Raw genomic sequence first — 14,594 nt, forward strand, 5'->3', positions numbered from 1 at the left:
GTATAGAAACCGAATTGCGACGAAATATCGTTCGAAACGATAGAAGAATCATATTTACAGTCTATTTGCATTGGTTTGCAATTCGAAACAACGCGCGTTTTTGTACTGTAAAGCTGCGATAGAAACGAGGCCCCGCCCCTGACGGTATAAATATTGGTTGACTGTCAGATCACTCTACGTACTAAAACAGAGTCAACATTCCAAGACATCAATTTCGCCATCGCCCAATGCAAACATGGCACTAATCTTTTCCACGTTAATGCTTCTACTGGCTGGATCCGATGCTTGTTTTCCACTTACACTTCTGCCCTTTGGCTTTCCATCTTCACTTTTTGAAAGCAGCTGAGGTAGTGTCACAGTCACTTCCTTGGCAACAGACATATTCCAATGAGAGTATGGGTCCTCATTTGGATTTAGATAATTCCTCAACTCGGTCAGATACTCTTCAAAACACTCAACAATTTGTGGAAAAGATAGACGGTCATCAGGTTCGGCTGCCCAACACAGACCCATAATGTCATACCTGCAAAGCAAGTGAAAAATAGAAAGAAAGACAAGTGTTGCAGTCTTACACTTCTAACGGACATTCATTTGGTTTTCCTAGTCGCTGGCCTGACGTGACCAAAACGACTACGTCCTGGTTCGAAACACCTGGATACGGCATCATTCCAAGAGTCATCACCTCCCACAGGGTGATTCCGAATGCCCACTTCAATTTAATTAAACGTAACTAACTAAAAATCATGATTTCTAGATGCTACGTACCACATCCGATTTTGCAGTGAAGACGAAATCAATGAGGCATTCAGGCGACATCCATCGAACGGGAAACTGACCGCCTTCTCTTGTGCGGTAGTAGTCCTTCCCTGCCTTCATTACTCTTGATAAACCGAAGTCGCCAACTTTGACTTCCAAATCCCAGCTCACCCTTCATAAATCACAAGGCAATTAAAATTATGCATAAAAAAGCGTGTCAATTTCTACATGCAATTCCTGGCTGCCAAATCTCGATGAACAACTCCTTTATTAGAAATGTATTCCATTCCTTTAGCAATATGCAGCGAAAATTTGACCAGCTGCGCCAAAGACACTTTCCTCACCTAAAAAATTGCCTACAAATTTCTGAAAAGTGTGTGAATGTTTCTAAACCTGTGGAGGATTTTCGTCCGTCAGCGATACTATTGACCCTCCCGGTCGGCGTTTGCGAAGGTACGTTCTGACATCGCCTAGTTCCATGTAGGGTAGAATGATGAGCGGAGATCGGTGATAGGGGCTCGATGGATCGTCAGACCAACAGATACCAAGAAGTTTCATCACATTGGGATGGTCAAATTGACGCATTTGAAGACCTTCGCGAACGAAGTCGTTTAACTCCCTGCGATTGAACACATCTAGAACAGGTTATACACAGGTATGCATGTACAAACACTAACTAGTACGAGAAAGAATGCACCTAGCACTGATTTCATTGCAACATCGGCATCGTTCAGCGTGCCTTTGAAAACCGCTCCAAAGTTACCTTTGAAGACCAATGAAAATTAAAAACTAAATATTCACCGAACTGCTAACCGCGACCAATTTGTTCATCTTTTTGGATTTGCGAAGGCGAAATGACCACTGTATTGATTTCCTTAACGATATCTTCGTCCCAGTAGTTGACTGCCGGTCCCAGCTCAACTAAGTCTAAGTCAGCTTCGCGCTGCAAATCTATAAACGACAGGTGAAAAAATATTACAAGTGCCAATTCATCATTTTTTCATACCTGCTAACTCCCTCCTGATGCGTGTTAACGCTCCTCTTCCCATGAAGGTAAACACATGAAGAGTCAGAAAGGCTGGAAAGGTAGCTATAGTAACCATGAACCCGGCCCATATGCTGCCGTTTTTTGCCCACAGAAAACTGCATAAGAATGCGATATAAAAGGCAGCAAAAAGTGATGCCGTTAAACACTCAATAATCGATCTGCTCTTCAGTCGACTTTCAAGTCCTCTGCGATGCGTTATCCACGTGACAACAGCAATTCCAATAGCAAGTGCAGCATTAAGGAAGTATGAGGAGACAAGTAGAGGACGGGTGCGAGCGTCTATGCAATGATCTTTGGGCTCTTTTCCGCCAACATCTGGAACAAAAATGAAACATGACATAGCCGATATTGAGATTTCAAAAATCACGATGATGGCATTGATAGCAAGTTTAACTGGTAGCCTGGAGAGAATTCGTCCGACGAGGTGAGCTACCGTTTCAACAAACAACAGCGAAAAGCAGAGGACGGTGTATAGATTAATAACAAAATCTATCACCAAAGTTTTGCATTTGAAAGGAGAAAGAACGTTGACAGCAATAAGAACGCCAGCAAAGACGGATGCGGCTGAAAAAATGAAAAAGATAATGACAAGTGGGGAAAAGATGCTTCGCATGTTAGAAACTCCCAAAGTGCGGGCGGCAACAACGCATGCTAGAAGGAGGAGAGAAAAAGCGACAATAGGAGCAGCGAGCGCCGGAAGTTCTGCAAAACAAAAAGAATTAAATAAAAACAAGGCATTAAAAATATTCAAACATGAACGCACATGCTTCACGAAAATACTGCGAGTAAGAAAAATGAGACGGGCTCCACGCACTGGCCGAGCAAATCAGTTCAATAGAGCACCGCACGAAAAACGGTTTAGCTAATACGTACTACTCTATAGTCTAGCTCTGGTTGTACTCTCGTTAAATTTCTACCACTTGATCACATAGCTTACGAGATTTCTTGCAGACTGGCAGCCCGTCAGACCATTGACCGCTTTCGAAACACGTGATTCTTGAGGAACCAACCAGGACGTATCCATCATCGCAAGAAAAGACCAATATGGTCGAGGTAACGTTTCTGTGAGTGACCGACTGAATCGTCATTAACGAATTGGCTGTCGCATTGACAGTGGGGCATAGACCATCTACGATAAATAGATTACAGTAACACGTACAAATGACATTCTGATGCGCTTCACCTTCACAAATCAGCGCAACATCTTCCTTGTTCCTGCAAGTTTCCTTTGCGCGCTGGAATATACCTTTTTCCGAAAGACATTGCGCGAGCACTTGTTCGGACCCATTACAGCGTAGCTTATTAAGCAGAATCGAATGCTCGCCGGGACCGTAATCGTGAACGAGCCCAGCCAACGCTTGGGTAGCTCGTCCCAGTCCGAGCTGACGGCACACGACGTGAGCGTCTTGCAAATCCCATTCGTCGTCGCACACCGTTCCCCATTCGTCTTTGTAGAACACTTCCAGGCGTCCTTCGACCGACGAAAACCCTTCAGCCGCCAGTCGGACCGGAAACGGTGTTTCTGTAGACAACACCTTCCTAACAATAACTTCCTACGCCGGACACACGCTCTTACCCAAACAGACGACTCCGGCCTCGTTTTCGTTATTGCACTGTGACCTGTGCTCTCCTATACCTCGATGCAAACAGTCTTGAAGATGAGTTTCGCTCCCGGAACATCGTAGATCGTCGAGCACTATGGGACCAGGCCCTGGTTCAAAATATGAACCGAATTTGTAATTTGCAGGAAACGTTGAAAAGAGTTGCCGACAAACAACGAACGCTTCTTCCATGCCAAAGCCTTCTTCACAAACTGTTCCCCACGACCCGTTGTAATGCACTTCGAGGCGACCTTCGAATTTGGAGTCTCCGTCCACCAGACGAAGATCTAAAGAATGAGCAGCCGTATAACTAAATGTTCATTTTTCCATTGAGTAGACTTCAAACGTCTGCGATGTTTCGTTGAACCACTAAGACTAACTATAGCGCAAAACAGACACCTTACTTGAACAAATTGGGACGGTTCCTGACCAGCTTCCATTCACGAGACAGGTTATGGAAGACTGGCCAATAAGTTCAAGTTTTCCGCGGCACTCGAAGTACAGCGTTCGAAAGGCAACGGATTCCGAGCCGGAAGTATAATTCTCCCTGCGGCCATGGGACGACGTCCACCATGCATCCCCATCTCGTGGGGGCGTAATAGGATGACACCGAACCTCTAGAAAAGAAAGCCGCAAAGACAATAAATATTTACCAAGTTAGAAGAAATGAGCTTAACCTTTGCAAGACGGGGGGTCGCTTGACCACTTGCCTGACAAGCAGATAAGGCTTGCCGCGCCATCCACGACGTATCCTTCTTTGCAAGAAAATTTGACTTTGGTCCCATTGGTAGTTTCATTTGTGGATATAGCCCCGCGTGCAGGTATGTTCAGCGATTCGCATGAAATGGAAATGCCTGTGGACCGTGTGCGATGACGTGGAGACATGAAAAGCATAAGGAAGCTACGATACCAGAGCAGATTGAAAAGGGCTTCTCATGCGACCCCTCTCCAGGCGATAAGCCAAGGAAGCGACAGGATGTAGCATCTAAGGCGATAAGAAAACTCTCCTTGTGAAGTTTTGCTTCTCTTTTATTGGGCTCGTCGTTTACTTTCGCAGTCTCATGACGACTTGCCCCAGGTGCCGTCCGGTAGGCACCTAATGAATTCGACGCCCACCAAACGGCCACCGTCACTGCACGCAAGCCGAAGTGTCGCGTTCTCCACAGCGACGCTGCTGCCATTTCTCGTAAGCTCCACGGTGCCATTCCTCGGATTTCGGATGCGTTCACAGTCGACCCCTGCGGCGCGAAAATTGGCTAACTTCCAGAACAGTACTCCTAGGATACCTTCTCTGCATTGGAGATGTCCCTTGCATATGACTGACGCTCCTCTTAGAAAGTAATCGTCGTCGCACGAAAGATTGACCACTGCATTATCCACAGCCGTTTCGTTGGTCGAATCGACTTCGCTTTTAATTGACGGATTGCAGTCAACTGCCACTAGTAACGATAACGCTTATAATAGGCAGAAGGTCATGCATTCAACATACAGCGACTGAAGTCAGTGAGCTCGGAGTAGACAACGTTGAAGAGGAAGAAAAGAAGCCTAAGGAAAAAAATGCTACGAGATGCCGCGTCGCTATGCTCGCCAAACAGAACTTACTTTAGAAGCATGCTGAGTTTATACTATAGAATACAGACTACGTAACTCCGCAGTGAAGAAGACCTCACGCACACGGTGACAGTGCCGGTCATGAAACTGAATGGCTTTGAGTTTAGCTAGGCTGTCTAGATATACATTCGGTCCCCAATCAGGGCAGTGGAAACAGTGACTAACTTCCGGTATCCTGTCATCTTTAACTTTTCCTCTCATCTTTAACTTTTCCTGTCATCTTTAACTTTTCATCTTTAACTTTTCCTGTCATCTTTAACTTTTCCTGTCATCTTTAACTTTTCCTGTCATCTGTAACTTTTCCTGTCATCTCGAATGTTCGCCGGAACCGTAATCGTGAACGAGTCCAGCCAACGCTCGGGCAGCCCGTCCCAGTCCAAACTGACGGCACACGACGTGAGCGTCTTTCAAGTCCCATTCGTCGTCGCACACTGTTCCCCATTCGTCTTTGTAGAACACTTCCAGGCGTCCTTCGACCCTTCAGCCGCCAGTCGGACAGGAAACGGTGTTTCTAAATGACCACACCTTCCTAACTATAACTTCCTACGCCGGACACATGCTCTTACCCAAACAGACGACTCCGGCCTCGTTTCCGTTATTGCACTGTGACCTGTGCTCTCCTATGCCTCGGTGCAAACAGTCTTGAAGATGAGTTTCGTTCCCGGTACATCGTAGATCGTCGAGCACTATGGGACCAGGCCCTGGTCCAAAATATGAACCGAATTTATAGTTTGCAGGAAACAACGAAAAGAGTTGCCGACAAACAACAAACGCTTCTTCCATGCCAAAGCCTTCTTCACAAACTGTTCCCCACGACCCGTTGTAATACACTTCGAGTCGACCTTCGTAATCGGACTCTCCGTTCACGAGACGAAGATCTAAAGAATGAGCAATCGCATAATCATATGCACAGAGAACTTGCTTCGACGGCGTTCAACGTGAACGGTTTTTCAAACCCTACCTAAATTTTCTAGGTACGCGTGCATTTGAGCGCGATCGAAAGCGGTATAGGAGGTATACGCAAGTGGCAGAAAGGGCTATATACCAAGAGTGCCGCGAGGATCAATGTGTATCCTTTTTCTCCTAGTCAGGCTAATATAATGCGCTACAGACTCCTTACTTGAACAAATAGGAACACTTCCTGACCAGTTTCCATTCGCAAGACACGTTATCGAGGACTTGCCAATAAGTTCAAGTTTTCCGCGGCACTCGAAGTACAGCGTTCGAAAGGCAACGGATTCCGAGCCAAAAGTATAATTCTCCCTCCGGCCATCAGATGACTTCCACGAAGCCTCTCCATCTCGTGGGGGCGTAATAGGTTTACACCGAACCTCTAGAAAAGAAAACCGCAAAGAGAGTAATATATTAACTAAGGAAGTTAGCAGAAATGAGCTCAACCTTTGCAAGACGGGGGTTCGCTTGACCACCTGCCTGACAAGCAGATAAGGCTTGAAGTGCCATTGACGACATATCCTTCTTTGCAAGAAAATTTACTTTGGTCCCATTGGTCTTTTGATTCGTGGATATAGGCCCGTGTGCAAGTATGTTCAGCGATTTGCATGAGATGGAAGTGCCTGTGACCGTGCGATCGATGACGTAAAAACACAAGGATGCTATGATACCAGAACATTGAAAAGGGCGTCTCCTAAGAAAACTCTCCATGTGAAGTGCTGCTTTTCTTTTATTGGGCTCGTCGTTTACTTTCGCAGTTCTCGTGACGATTTACCCCAGGTGCCGTCCGGTCGGCACCTAATGGATTCAATGCCCACCAAACGTCTTCCGTCGCTGCACGAAAGGCGAACTGTCGCGTTCTCTCCGACTTCCACGGCGACGCTGCTACTACCAATTCTCCTAAGTTCCATGGTGTCATTCTTCGGATCTCGGATACGTTCACAATTAACCCCTGGGGCGCGAGAAATTGGCTAACTTCCAGTGAACCATTTCGAGAGTCATAATAACCTTCTTTGCATTGGGGATGTCCAATCGACCAGCTTGCGTTTCCCTCACACACGACTGACGCTCCTCTTAGAAAGTAACCGCCGTCGCACGAAAGACTGTTCAAAGCCGTTTCGTTGGTCGAATTCACGTCGCTTTTAATTGACGTATTGCAGTCAATTGTCACTAGTACAATGATAATGCTTATAATAGGCAGAAGGTCGTGCATTCAGCATACGGCGACTGAAGTCAGTGAACTCGGAGTAGACAACGTTGAAGAGGAAGAAAAGAAGCTTAAGGAAAGAAAATGCTACGAGATGCCGCGTCGCTATGCCCGCCAAACAGAACTTACTTTAGAAGCATGCTGAGTTATACTGTACCAGAATACAGACTACGTAACTCCACAGTGAAGAAGAGCTCACGCACACCGGTCATGAAACTGAATGACTTTGAGTTTAGCTAGGCTGTCTAGATATACATTCGGTCCACCAATGAGAGCAGTGGAAACAATGACTAACTTCCGGTATCCAGCTCCCATCTGTTTGGACCTTCATTGGCTTCACACTCCCTTTGTTCTCTCTTCCGCACGTAAAAATATGTTTTCCTAGCCTACGAGGTGTTTCTAAATCCTCGTTTGACGTTCACATGTCGATTGAGAGTGAATTAGAGCCTGGAGTCGAAGGAACGACAGGCAGAGTCTGATAGGATGTTGAGAGATTGTCTCTGGTGGCACAGCGCGCGGTAAGATGATTTATCCGGGTGATCACTCCTTGTCGTCGAAGTGATCGAAGGAGCACCATTAGCTCCGCGTGGACCACACAACACTGGGGTGAGAATGTATCGGTCACCCACGGGCCCAGGGAGGGCTCGAGACTGCAATTGTACTTCTTCGCGAAATGACAGGAGCTTCAGTTGCCCTATTTATGGCATTACAGTACAGTGTACTGTAGTCTAGTCGGTTGACTATCAGATGTCAAACGATAAAGAATTATGAGTACACTAAAACGAAAACAGAGTTCAGTATGAATTAATTGCTAAAATCGTTATGAATTAATTGCTAACTAAATAGCCTACCGTGAGCAATCTGTTCTTCTTTTTGGATTTTTGACGGCGAAATGACTACGGGGATGATTTCCTTTATGATATCTTCGTCCCAGTACTCGACTGACGTCAAATTACGTCCGCTTTGCGCTCAAAATCTAAATGACTATTGAAAAATATTGCACGCGCCAATTTATCATTCAATCACGATCTTGAATTGTTTCTAATTCTCTGATCTTTCTTCATCTACGACGTAAATCACTAGTCTAAGACACCGGATTTAGCTGGGAGTTTGTATACAGTAGCCTACCTACGAGTAGCCCGTAGACGACTGCCTTGTTGGTCGACGGCTACTCTCGTAAGAGACGCTTCTACGAGCCACTAAAAGACGGGCAAAGGGATCTGAACTGTCTGTCACAGCGGCGACCGTATTTTCGTGCGTTTGAGCGATTCTCGCTCGTCGTTTCGTACGTAGTGTAGTCAAGGACTTCGCTTACAGTCAGATAAACGCCGCAGATTGCCGCAGAACGTTCGCTTAGTGTAGGCGTCGATTCCCGTTCGACAGCCGGCAGCCATCTTGCTTCAGATTCGCTGACCATGCAACTTACGTCACGACGAGCATGCATACGTTCGTTCTTTCGCGTCGAATAGCGACCGAACGATTCTAGAATAACTCCGCGGCCTAGAAGGTGCTTTTTGCTTGTAGAAAGAGGCAACATCCTTGCATTCAATGATGTCATACAATGATGTCACGGCCCCTCCTACTGTCAGTCTTTTCGCGTATAGAAACCGAATTGCGACGAAATATCGTTCGAAACTATAGAAGAATCATATTTACAGTCTATTTGCATTGGTTTGCAATTCGAAACAACGCGCGTTTTTGTACTGTAAAGCTGCGATAGAAACGAGGCCCCGCCCCTGAGAGTATAAATTTCTATCAAAATTTAGTGCAAATATTTATCGGTTCCTCCCCTAGCGTGCTAGGATAGAAGGGAGCAGGTTACTCTCCCCTGTAGATGTAAGGTGCTTCACAACACACCATTCCCTCTGAACCCCTAGTGCCCCTGTCTGTGTGTTTATTAGAATGTACTGTGTAGTTGAGAGATATACCATAAATAAAACCCCAAGCGAGGGTAAGGTCCAGATAAGCGGTAGTTGGTTGACTGTCAGATCACTCTACGTACTAAAACAGAGTCAACATTCCAAGACATCAATTTCGCCATCACCCAATGCAAACATGGAACTAATCTTTTCCACGTTAATGCTTCTACTGGCTGGATCAGATGCTTGTTTTCCAACAAGACTTCTGCCCTTTGGCTTTCCATCTTCACTTTTTGAAAGCAGCTGAGGTAGTGTCACAGTCACTTCCTTGGCAACAGACATATTCCAATGAGAGTATGGGTCCACATTTGGATTTAGATAATTCCTCAACTCGGTCAGATACTCTTCAAAACACTCAACAATTTGTGGAAAAGATAGACGCTCATCAGGTTCGGCTGCCCAACACAGACCCATAATGTCATACCTGCAAAGCAAGTGAAAAATAGAAAGAAAGACAAGTGTTGCAGTCTTACACTTCTAATGGACATTCATTTGGTTTTCCTAGCCGCTGGCCTGACGTGACCAAAACGACTACGTCCTGGTTCGAAACACCTGGATACGGCATCATTCCAAGAGTCATCACCTCCCACAGGGTGATTCCGAATGCCCACTTCAATTTAATTAAACGTAACTAACTAAAAATCATGATTTCTAGATGCTACGTACCACATCCGATTTTGCAGTGAAGACGAAATCAATGAGGCATTCAGGCGACATCCATCGAACGGGAAACTGACCGCCTTCTCCCGTGCGGTAGTAGTCCTTCCCTGCCTTCATTACTCTTGATAAACCGAAGTCGCCAACTTTGACTTCCAAATCCCAGCTCACCCTTCATAAATCACAAGGCAATTAAAATTATGCATAAAAAATGCGTGTCAATTTCTACATGCAATTCCTGGCTGCCAAGTCTCGATGAACAACTCCTTTATTAGAAATGTATTCCATTCCTTTAGCAATATGCAGCGAAAATTTGACCAGCTGCGCCAAAGACACTTTCCTCACCTAAAAAATTGCCATACGGATTTCTGAAAAGTGTGTGAATGTTTCCAAACCTGTGGAGGATTTTCGTCCGTCAGCGATACTATTGACCCTCGCGGTCGGCGTTTGCGAAGGTACGTTCTGACATCGCCTAGTTCCATGTAGGGTAGAATGATGAGCGGAGATCGGTGATAGGGGTTCGATGGATCGTCAGACCAACAGATACCAAGAAGTTTCATCACATTGGGATGGTCAAATTGACGCATTTGAAGGCCTTCGCGAACGAAGTCGTTTAACTCCCTGCGATTGAACACATCTAGAACAGGTTATACACAGGTATGCATGTACAAACACTAACTAATACGAGAAAGAATGCACCTAGCACTGATTTCATTGCAACATCGGCATCGTTCAGCGTGCCTTTGAAAACAGCTCCAAAGTTACCTTTGAAGACCAATGAAAATTAAAAACTAAGTGTTCACTGAACTGCTAACCGCGACCAATTTGTTCATCTTTTTGAATTTGCGAAGGCGAAATGACCACGGTATTGATTTCCTTAACGATATCTTCGTCCCAGTAGTTGACTGCCGGTCCCAGCTCAACTAAGCCAAAGTCAGCTTCGCGCTGCAAATCTATAAACGACAGGTGAAAAATATTACAAGTGCCAATTCATCATTTTTTCATACCTGCTAACTCCCTCCTGATGCGTGTTAACGCTCCTCTTCCCATGAAGGTAAACACATGAAGAGTCAGAAAGGCTGGAAAGGTAGCTATAGTAACCATGAACCCGGCCCATATGCTGCCGTTTTTTGCCCACAGAAAACTGCATAAGGATGCGATATAAAACGCAGCAAAAAGTGATGCCGTTAAACACTCAATAATCGATCTGCTCTTCAGTCGACTTTCAAGTCCTCTGCGATACGTTATCCACGTGACAACAGCAATTCCAATAGCAAGTGCAGCATTAAGGAAGTATGAGGAGACAAGTAGAGGACGGGTGCGAGCGTCTATGCAATGATCTTCGGGCTCTTTTTCGCCAACATCTGGAACAAAAATGAAACATGACATAGCCGATATTAAGATTTCAAAAATCACGATGATGGCATTGATAGCAAGTTTAACTGGTAGCCTGGAGAGAATTCGTCCGACGAGGTGAGCTACCGTTTCAACAAACAAAAGCGAAAAACAGAGGACGGTGTATAGATTAATAACAAAATCTATCACCAGAGTTTTGCATTTGAAAGGAGAAAGAACGTTGACAGCAATAAGAATGCCAGCAAAGACGGATGCGGCTGAAAAAATGAAAAAGATAATGACAAGTGGGGAAAAGATGCTACGCATGTTAGAAACTCCCAAAGTGCGGGCGGCAACAACGCATGCTAGAAGGAGGAGAGAGAAAGCGACAATAGGAGCAGCGACTGCCGGAAGTTCTGCAAAACAAAAAAATTAAATTAAAAACAAGGCATTAAAAATATTCAAAAATAAACGCAAATGCTTCACGAAAATACTGCGAGTGAGAAAAATGAGACGGGCTCCACGCACTGGCCGAGCAAATCAGTTCGATAGAGCACCGCACGAAAAACGGCTTAGCTATTACGTACTACTATATCTAGCTCAGGTTGTACTCTCGTTAAAATTTCTACCACTTAATCACATGCATAGCTTACGAGATTTCTTGCAGACTGGCGGCCCGTCAGACCATTGACCGCTTTCCAAACACGTGATTCTTGAGGAACCAACCAGGATGTATCCATCATCGCAAGAAAAGTCCAATATGGTCGAGGTAACGTTTCCGTGAGTGACCGACTGAATCGTCAACGACGAATTGGCCGTCGCATTGACAGTGGGGCATAGACCATCTACGATAAATAGATTACAGTAACACGTACAAATGACATTCTGATGCGCTTCACCTTCACAAATCAGCGCAACATCTTCCTTGTTCCTGCAAGTTTCCTTTGCGCGCTGATAAATACCTTTTTCCGAAAGACATTGGGCGAGCACTTGTTCGGAACCATTACAGCGTAGCTTATTAAGCAGAATCGAATGCTCGCCGGGACCGTAATCGTGAACGAGCCCAGCCAACGCTTGGGTAGCTCGTCCCAGACCGAGCTGACGGCACACGACGTGAGCGTCTTGCAAATCCCATTCGTCATCGCACACAGTTCCCCATTCGTCTTTGTAGAACACTTCCAGGCGTCCTTCGACCGACGAAAACCCTTCAGCCGCCAGTCGGACAGGAAACGGTGTTTCTATATGACCACGCCTTCCTAACTATAACTTCCTACGCCGGACACATGCTCTTACCCAAACAGACGACTCCGGCCTCGTTTTCGTTATTGCACTGTGACCTGTGCGCTCCTATACCTCGATGCAAACAGTCTTGAAGATGAGTTTCGCTCCCGGAACATCGTAGATCGTCGAGCACTATGGGACCAGGCCCTGGTCCAAAATATGAACCGAATTTGTAATTTGCAGGAAACGTTGAAAAGAGTTGCCGACAAACAACGAACGCTTCTTCCATGCCAAAGCCTTCTTCACAAACTGTTCCCCACGACCCGTTGTAATACACTTCGAGGCGACCTTCGTAATCGGAGTCTCCGTCCACCAGACGAAGTTCTAAAGAATGAGCAACCGTATAACTAAATGTTCATTTGAGTTTTTCCATTGAGTAGAGTTTAAACGTCTGCGTTGTTTCGCTGAACCACTCAGACTAACTATAGCGCAAAACAGACACCTTACTTGAACAAATTGGGACGGTTCCTGACCAGCTTCCATTCACGAGACAGGTTATGGAAGACTGGCCAATAAGTTCAAATTTTCCGCGGCACCCGAAGTACAGCGTTCGAGAGGCAACGGATTCCGAGCCGGAAGTATAATTCTCCCTGCGGCCATCGGACGACGTCCACCATGCATCCCCATCTCGTGGGGGCGTAATAGGATTACACCGAATCTCTAGAAAAGAAAGCCGCAAAGGACAGTAAAATATTTGCAAGGAAGTTAAAAGTAATCAGACCTTCGCAAGACGGGGGGTCGCTTGACCACCTGCCTGACAAGCAGACAAGACTCGCTGTGCTATTGACGACATATCCTTCTTTGCAAGAAAATTTGACTTCGGTCCCATTGGTCGTTTTATTCGTGGATATAGCCCCGCGTGCAGGTACGTTCAGCGATTCGCATGAAGTGGAAATGCCTGTGGACCGTGTGCGATGACGTGGAGACATGAAAAGCATAAGGAAGCTACGATACCAGAGCAGATTGAAAAGGACTTCTCGTGCGACCCCTCTCCAGGCGAGAAGCCAAGGAAGCGACAGGACGTAGCATCTAAGGCGATAAGAAAACTCTCCTTGTGAAGTTTTGCTTTTCTTATATTGGGCTCGTCGTTTACTTTCGCAGTCTCGTGACGACTTGCCCCAGGTGCCGTCCGGTAGGCACCTAATGGATTCGACGCCCACCAAACGGCTACCGTCACTGCACGCAAGCCGAAGTGTCGCGTTCTCCCCAGTGACGCAGCTACCATTTCTCGTAAGCCCCACGGTGCCATTCCTCGGATTTCGGATGCGTTCACAGTCGACCCCTGCGGCGCGGAAATTGGCTAACTTCCAGAACAGTACTCCTAGGATACCTTCTCCGCATTGGAGATTTCCCTTGCATATGACTGACGCTCCTCTTAGAAAGCAATCGCCGTCGCACGAAAGATTGACCACTGCAGTATCCACAGCCGTTCCGTTAGTCGAATTGACGTCGCTTTTATTTGACGGATTGCAGTCAACTGCCACTAGTAACGATAATGCTTATATAATAATAGGCAGAAGGTCGTGCATTCAACGTACAGCGACTGAAGTCAGTGAGCTCGGAGTAGACAACGTTGAAGAGGAAGAAAAGAAGCCTAAGGAAAAAAAATGCTACGAGATGCCGCGACGCTATGCTCGCCAAACAGAACTTACTTTAGAAGCATGCTGAGTTTATACTGTACTAGAATACAGACTACGTAACTCCACAGTGAAGAAGACCTCACGCACACCCGTCATGAAACTGAATGACTTTGAGTTTAGCTAGGCTGTCTAGATATACATTCGGTCCACCAATGAGGGCAGTGGAAACAGTGACTAACTTCCGGTATCCAGCTCCCATCTGTTTGGCCCTTCTTTGGCTTCATACCCCTCTGTTCTTTCTTCCGTACGTATCTTTAGCCATACATCATATCCATTAAATGTTTTTTCAAGCCTAAAAAATGTTCCTAACTTGCTACCCTCGTCTAACGTCGCTATTGGTATTTTCTAACCCCGCAACACGTTCCATCGATTTTTTGACGAGGTTGCCAGCGTCCTTTTCGACCCAGAGAGGGTTGGATACGATAGCTTTGCGCAGAGATGCAGGATGCATCCATAGATAGAGGACAGGGTAGAGGCACGGATACTAGAGGTAGAGGCAGGGGTAGAGGCAGGGTAGAGGAGAAGGATCGCTGAGCGCGCGTTAGGTCTACAACCCCATATACACGTAAGCAGTATTTTGCCACCAGT

At 46.0% G+C, this 14,594-nt stretch overlaps 1 protein-coding gene and 1 long non-coding RNA gene across 22 annotated transcripts; one reads left to right on the top strand and one right to left on the bottom strand.

Annotated features, from left to right (window-relative positions):
• Positions 1-48: 48 nt before the first annotated feature.
• LOC136186539 (uncharacterized) lies at positions 49-14,473 on the bottom strand. Of its 21 annotated transcripts, none has more exons than XM_065973920.1 (20): positions 14,357-14,473; positions 14,186-14,298; positions 14,019-14,135; positions 13,905-13,960; positions 13,697-13,849; positions 13,460-13,648; positions 4,316-4,390; positions 4,083-4,259; positions 3,810-4,022; positions 3,381-3,692; positions 2,988-3,326; positions 2,742-2,933; positions 1,763-2,506; positions 1,570-1,707; positions 1,454-1,519; positions 1,150-1,391; positions 985-1,100; positions 766-928; positions 573-709; positions 49-523 (listed from the first exon to the last, which is right to left on the bottom strand). In XM_065973920.1, exons 3-20 carry the CDS (start codon positions 14,027-14,029, stop codon positions 193-195), a joined length of 3,654 nt encoding a protein of 1,217 aa, XP_065829992.1. In that variant the 5' UTR covers positions 14,030-14,135; positions 14,186-14,298; positions 14,357-14,473; the 3' UTR covers positions 49-192. The 21 variants fall into 21 exon arrangements, with proteins under 21 accessions (XP_065829992.1, XP_065830159.1, XP_065830048.1 ...); XM_065973928.1 differs by lacking the exons at positions 49-523; positions 573-709; positions 766-928; ... (9 more) ...; positions 4,083-4,259; positions 4,316-4,390 and adding exons at positions 9,052-9,517; positions 9,567-9,703; positions 9,760-9,922; ... (9 more) ...; positions 13,088-13,264; positions 13,321-13,395; XM_065974087.1 differs by lacking the exons at positions 3,810-4,022; positions 4,083-4,259; positions 4,316-4,390; ... (4 more) ...; positions 14,186-14,298; positions 14,357-14,473 and adding exons at positions 6,137-6,349; positions 6,415-6,590; positions 6,639-6,661; ... (3 more) ...; positions 8,307-8,373; positions 8,490-8,693.
• LOC136186701 (uncharacterized) lies at positions 8,567-10,413 on the top strand. The gene is made up of 3 exons (XR_010669749.1): positions 8,567-9,686; positions 9,749-10,205; positions 10,267-10,413. It is a non-coding gene; the product is annotated as an uncharacterized lncRNA (long non-coding RNA).
• Positions 14,474-14,594: the final 121 nt, after the last annotated feature.

The sequence above is a fragment of the Oscarella lobularis genome, chromosome 1, assembly GCF_947507565.1.
Source record: "Oscarella lobularis chromosome 1, ooOscLobu1.1, whole genome shotgun sequence".
NCBI classification, from domain to species: domain Eukaryota; kingdom Metazoa; phylum Porifera; class Homoscleromorpha; order Homosclerophorida; family Oscarellidae; genus Oscarella; species Oscarella lobularis.

What these genes read in the sequence shown, in the direction of transcription:
- LOC136186539 (XM_065973920.1), bottom strand. An exon ending in TGTTGCGCTGATTTGTGAAG is followed by an intron (nt 2,934 to 2,987) that starts GTGAAGCGCATC and finishes TATTTATCGTAG; the next exon opens with ATGGTCTATGCCCCACTGTC. An exon ending in AGATGAACAAATTGGTCGCG is followed by an intron (nt 1,520 to 1,569) that starts GTTAGCAGTTCG and finishes TGGTCTTCAAAG; the next exon opens with GTAACTTTGGAGCGGTTTTC.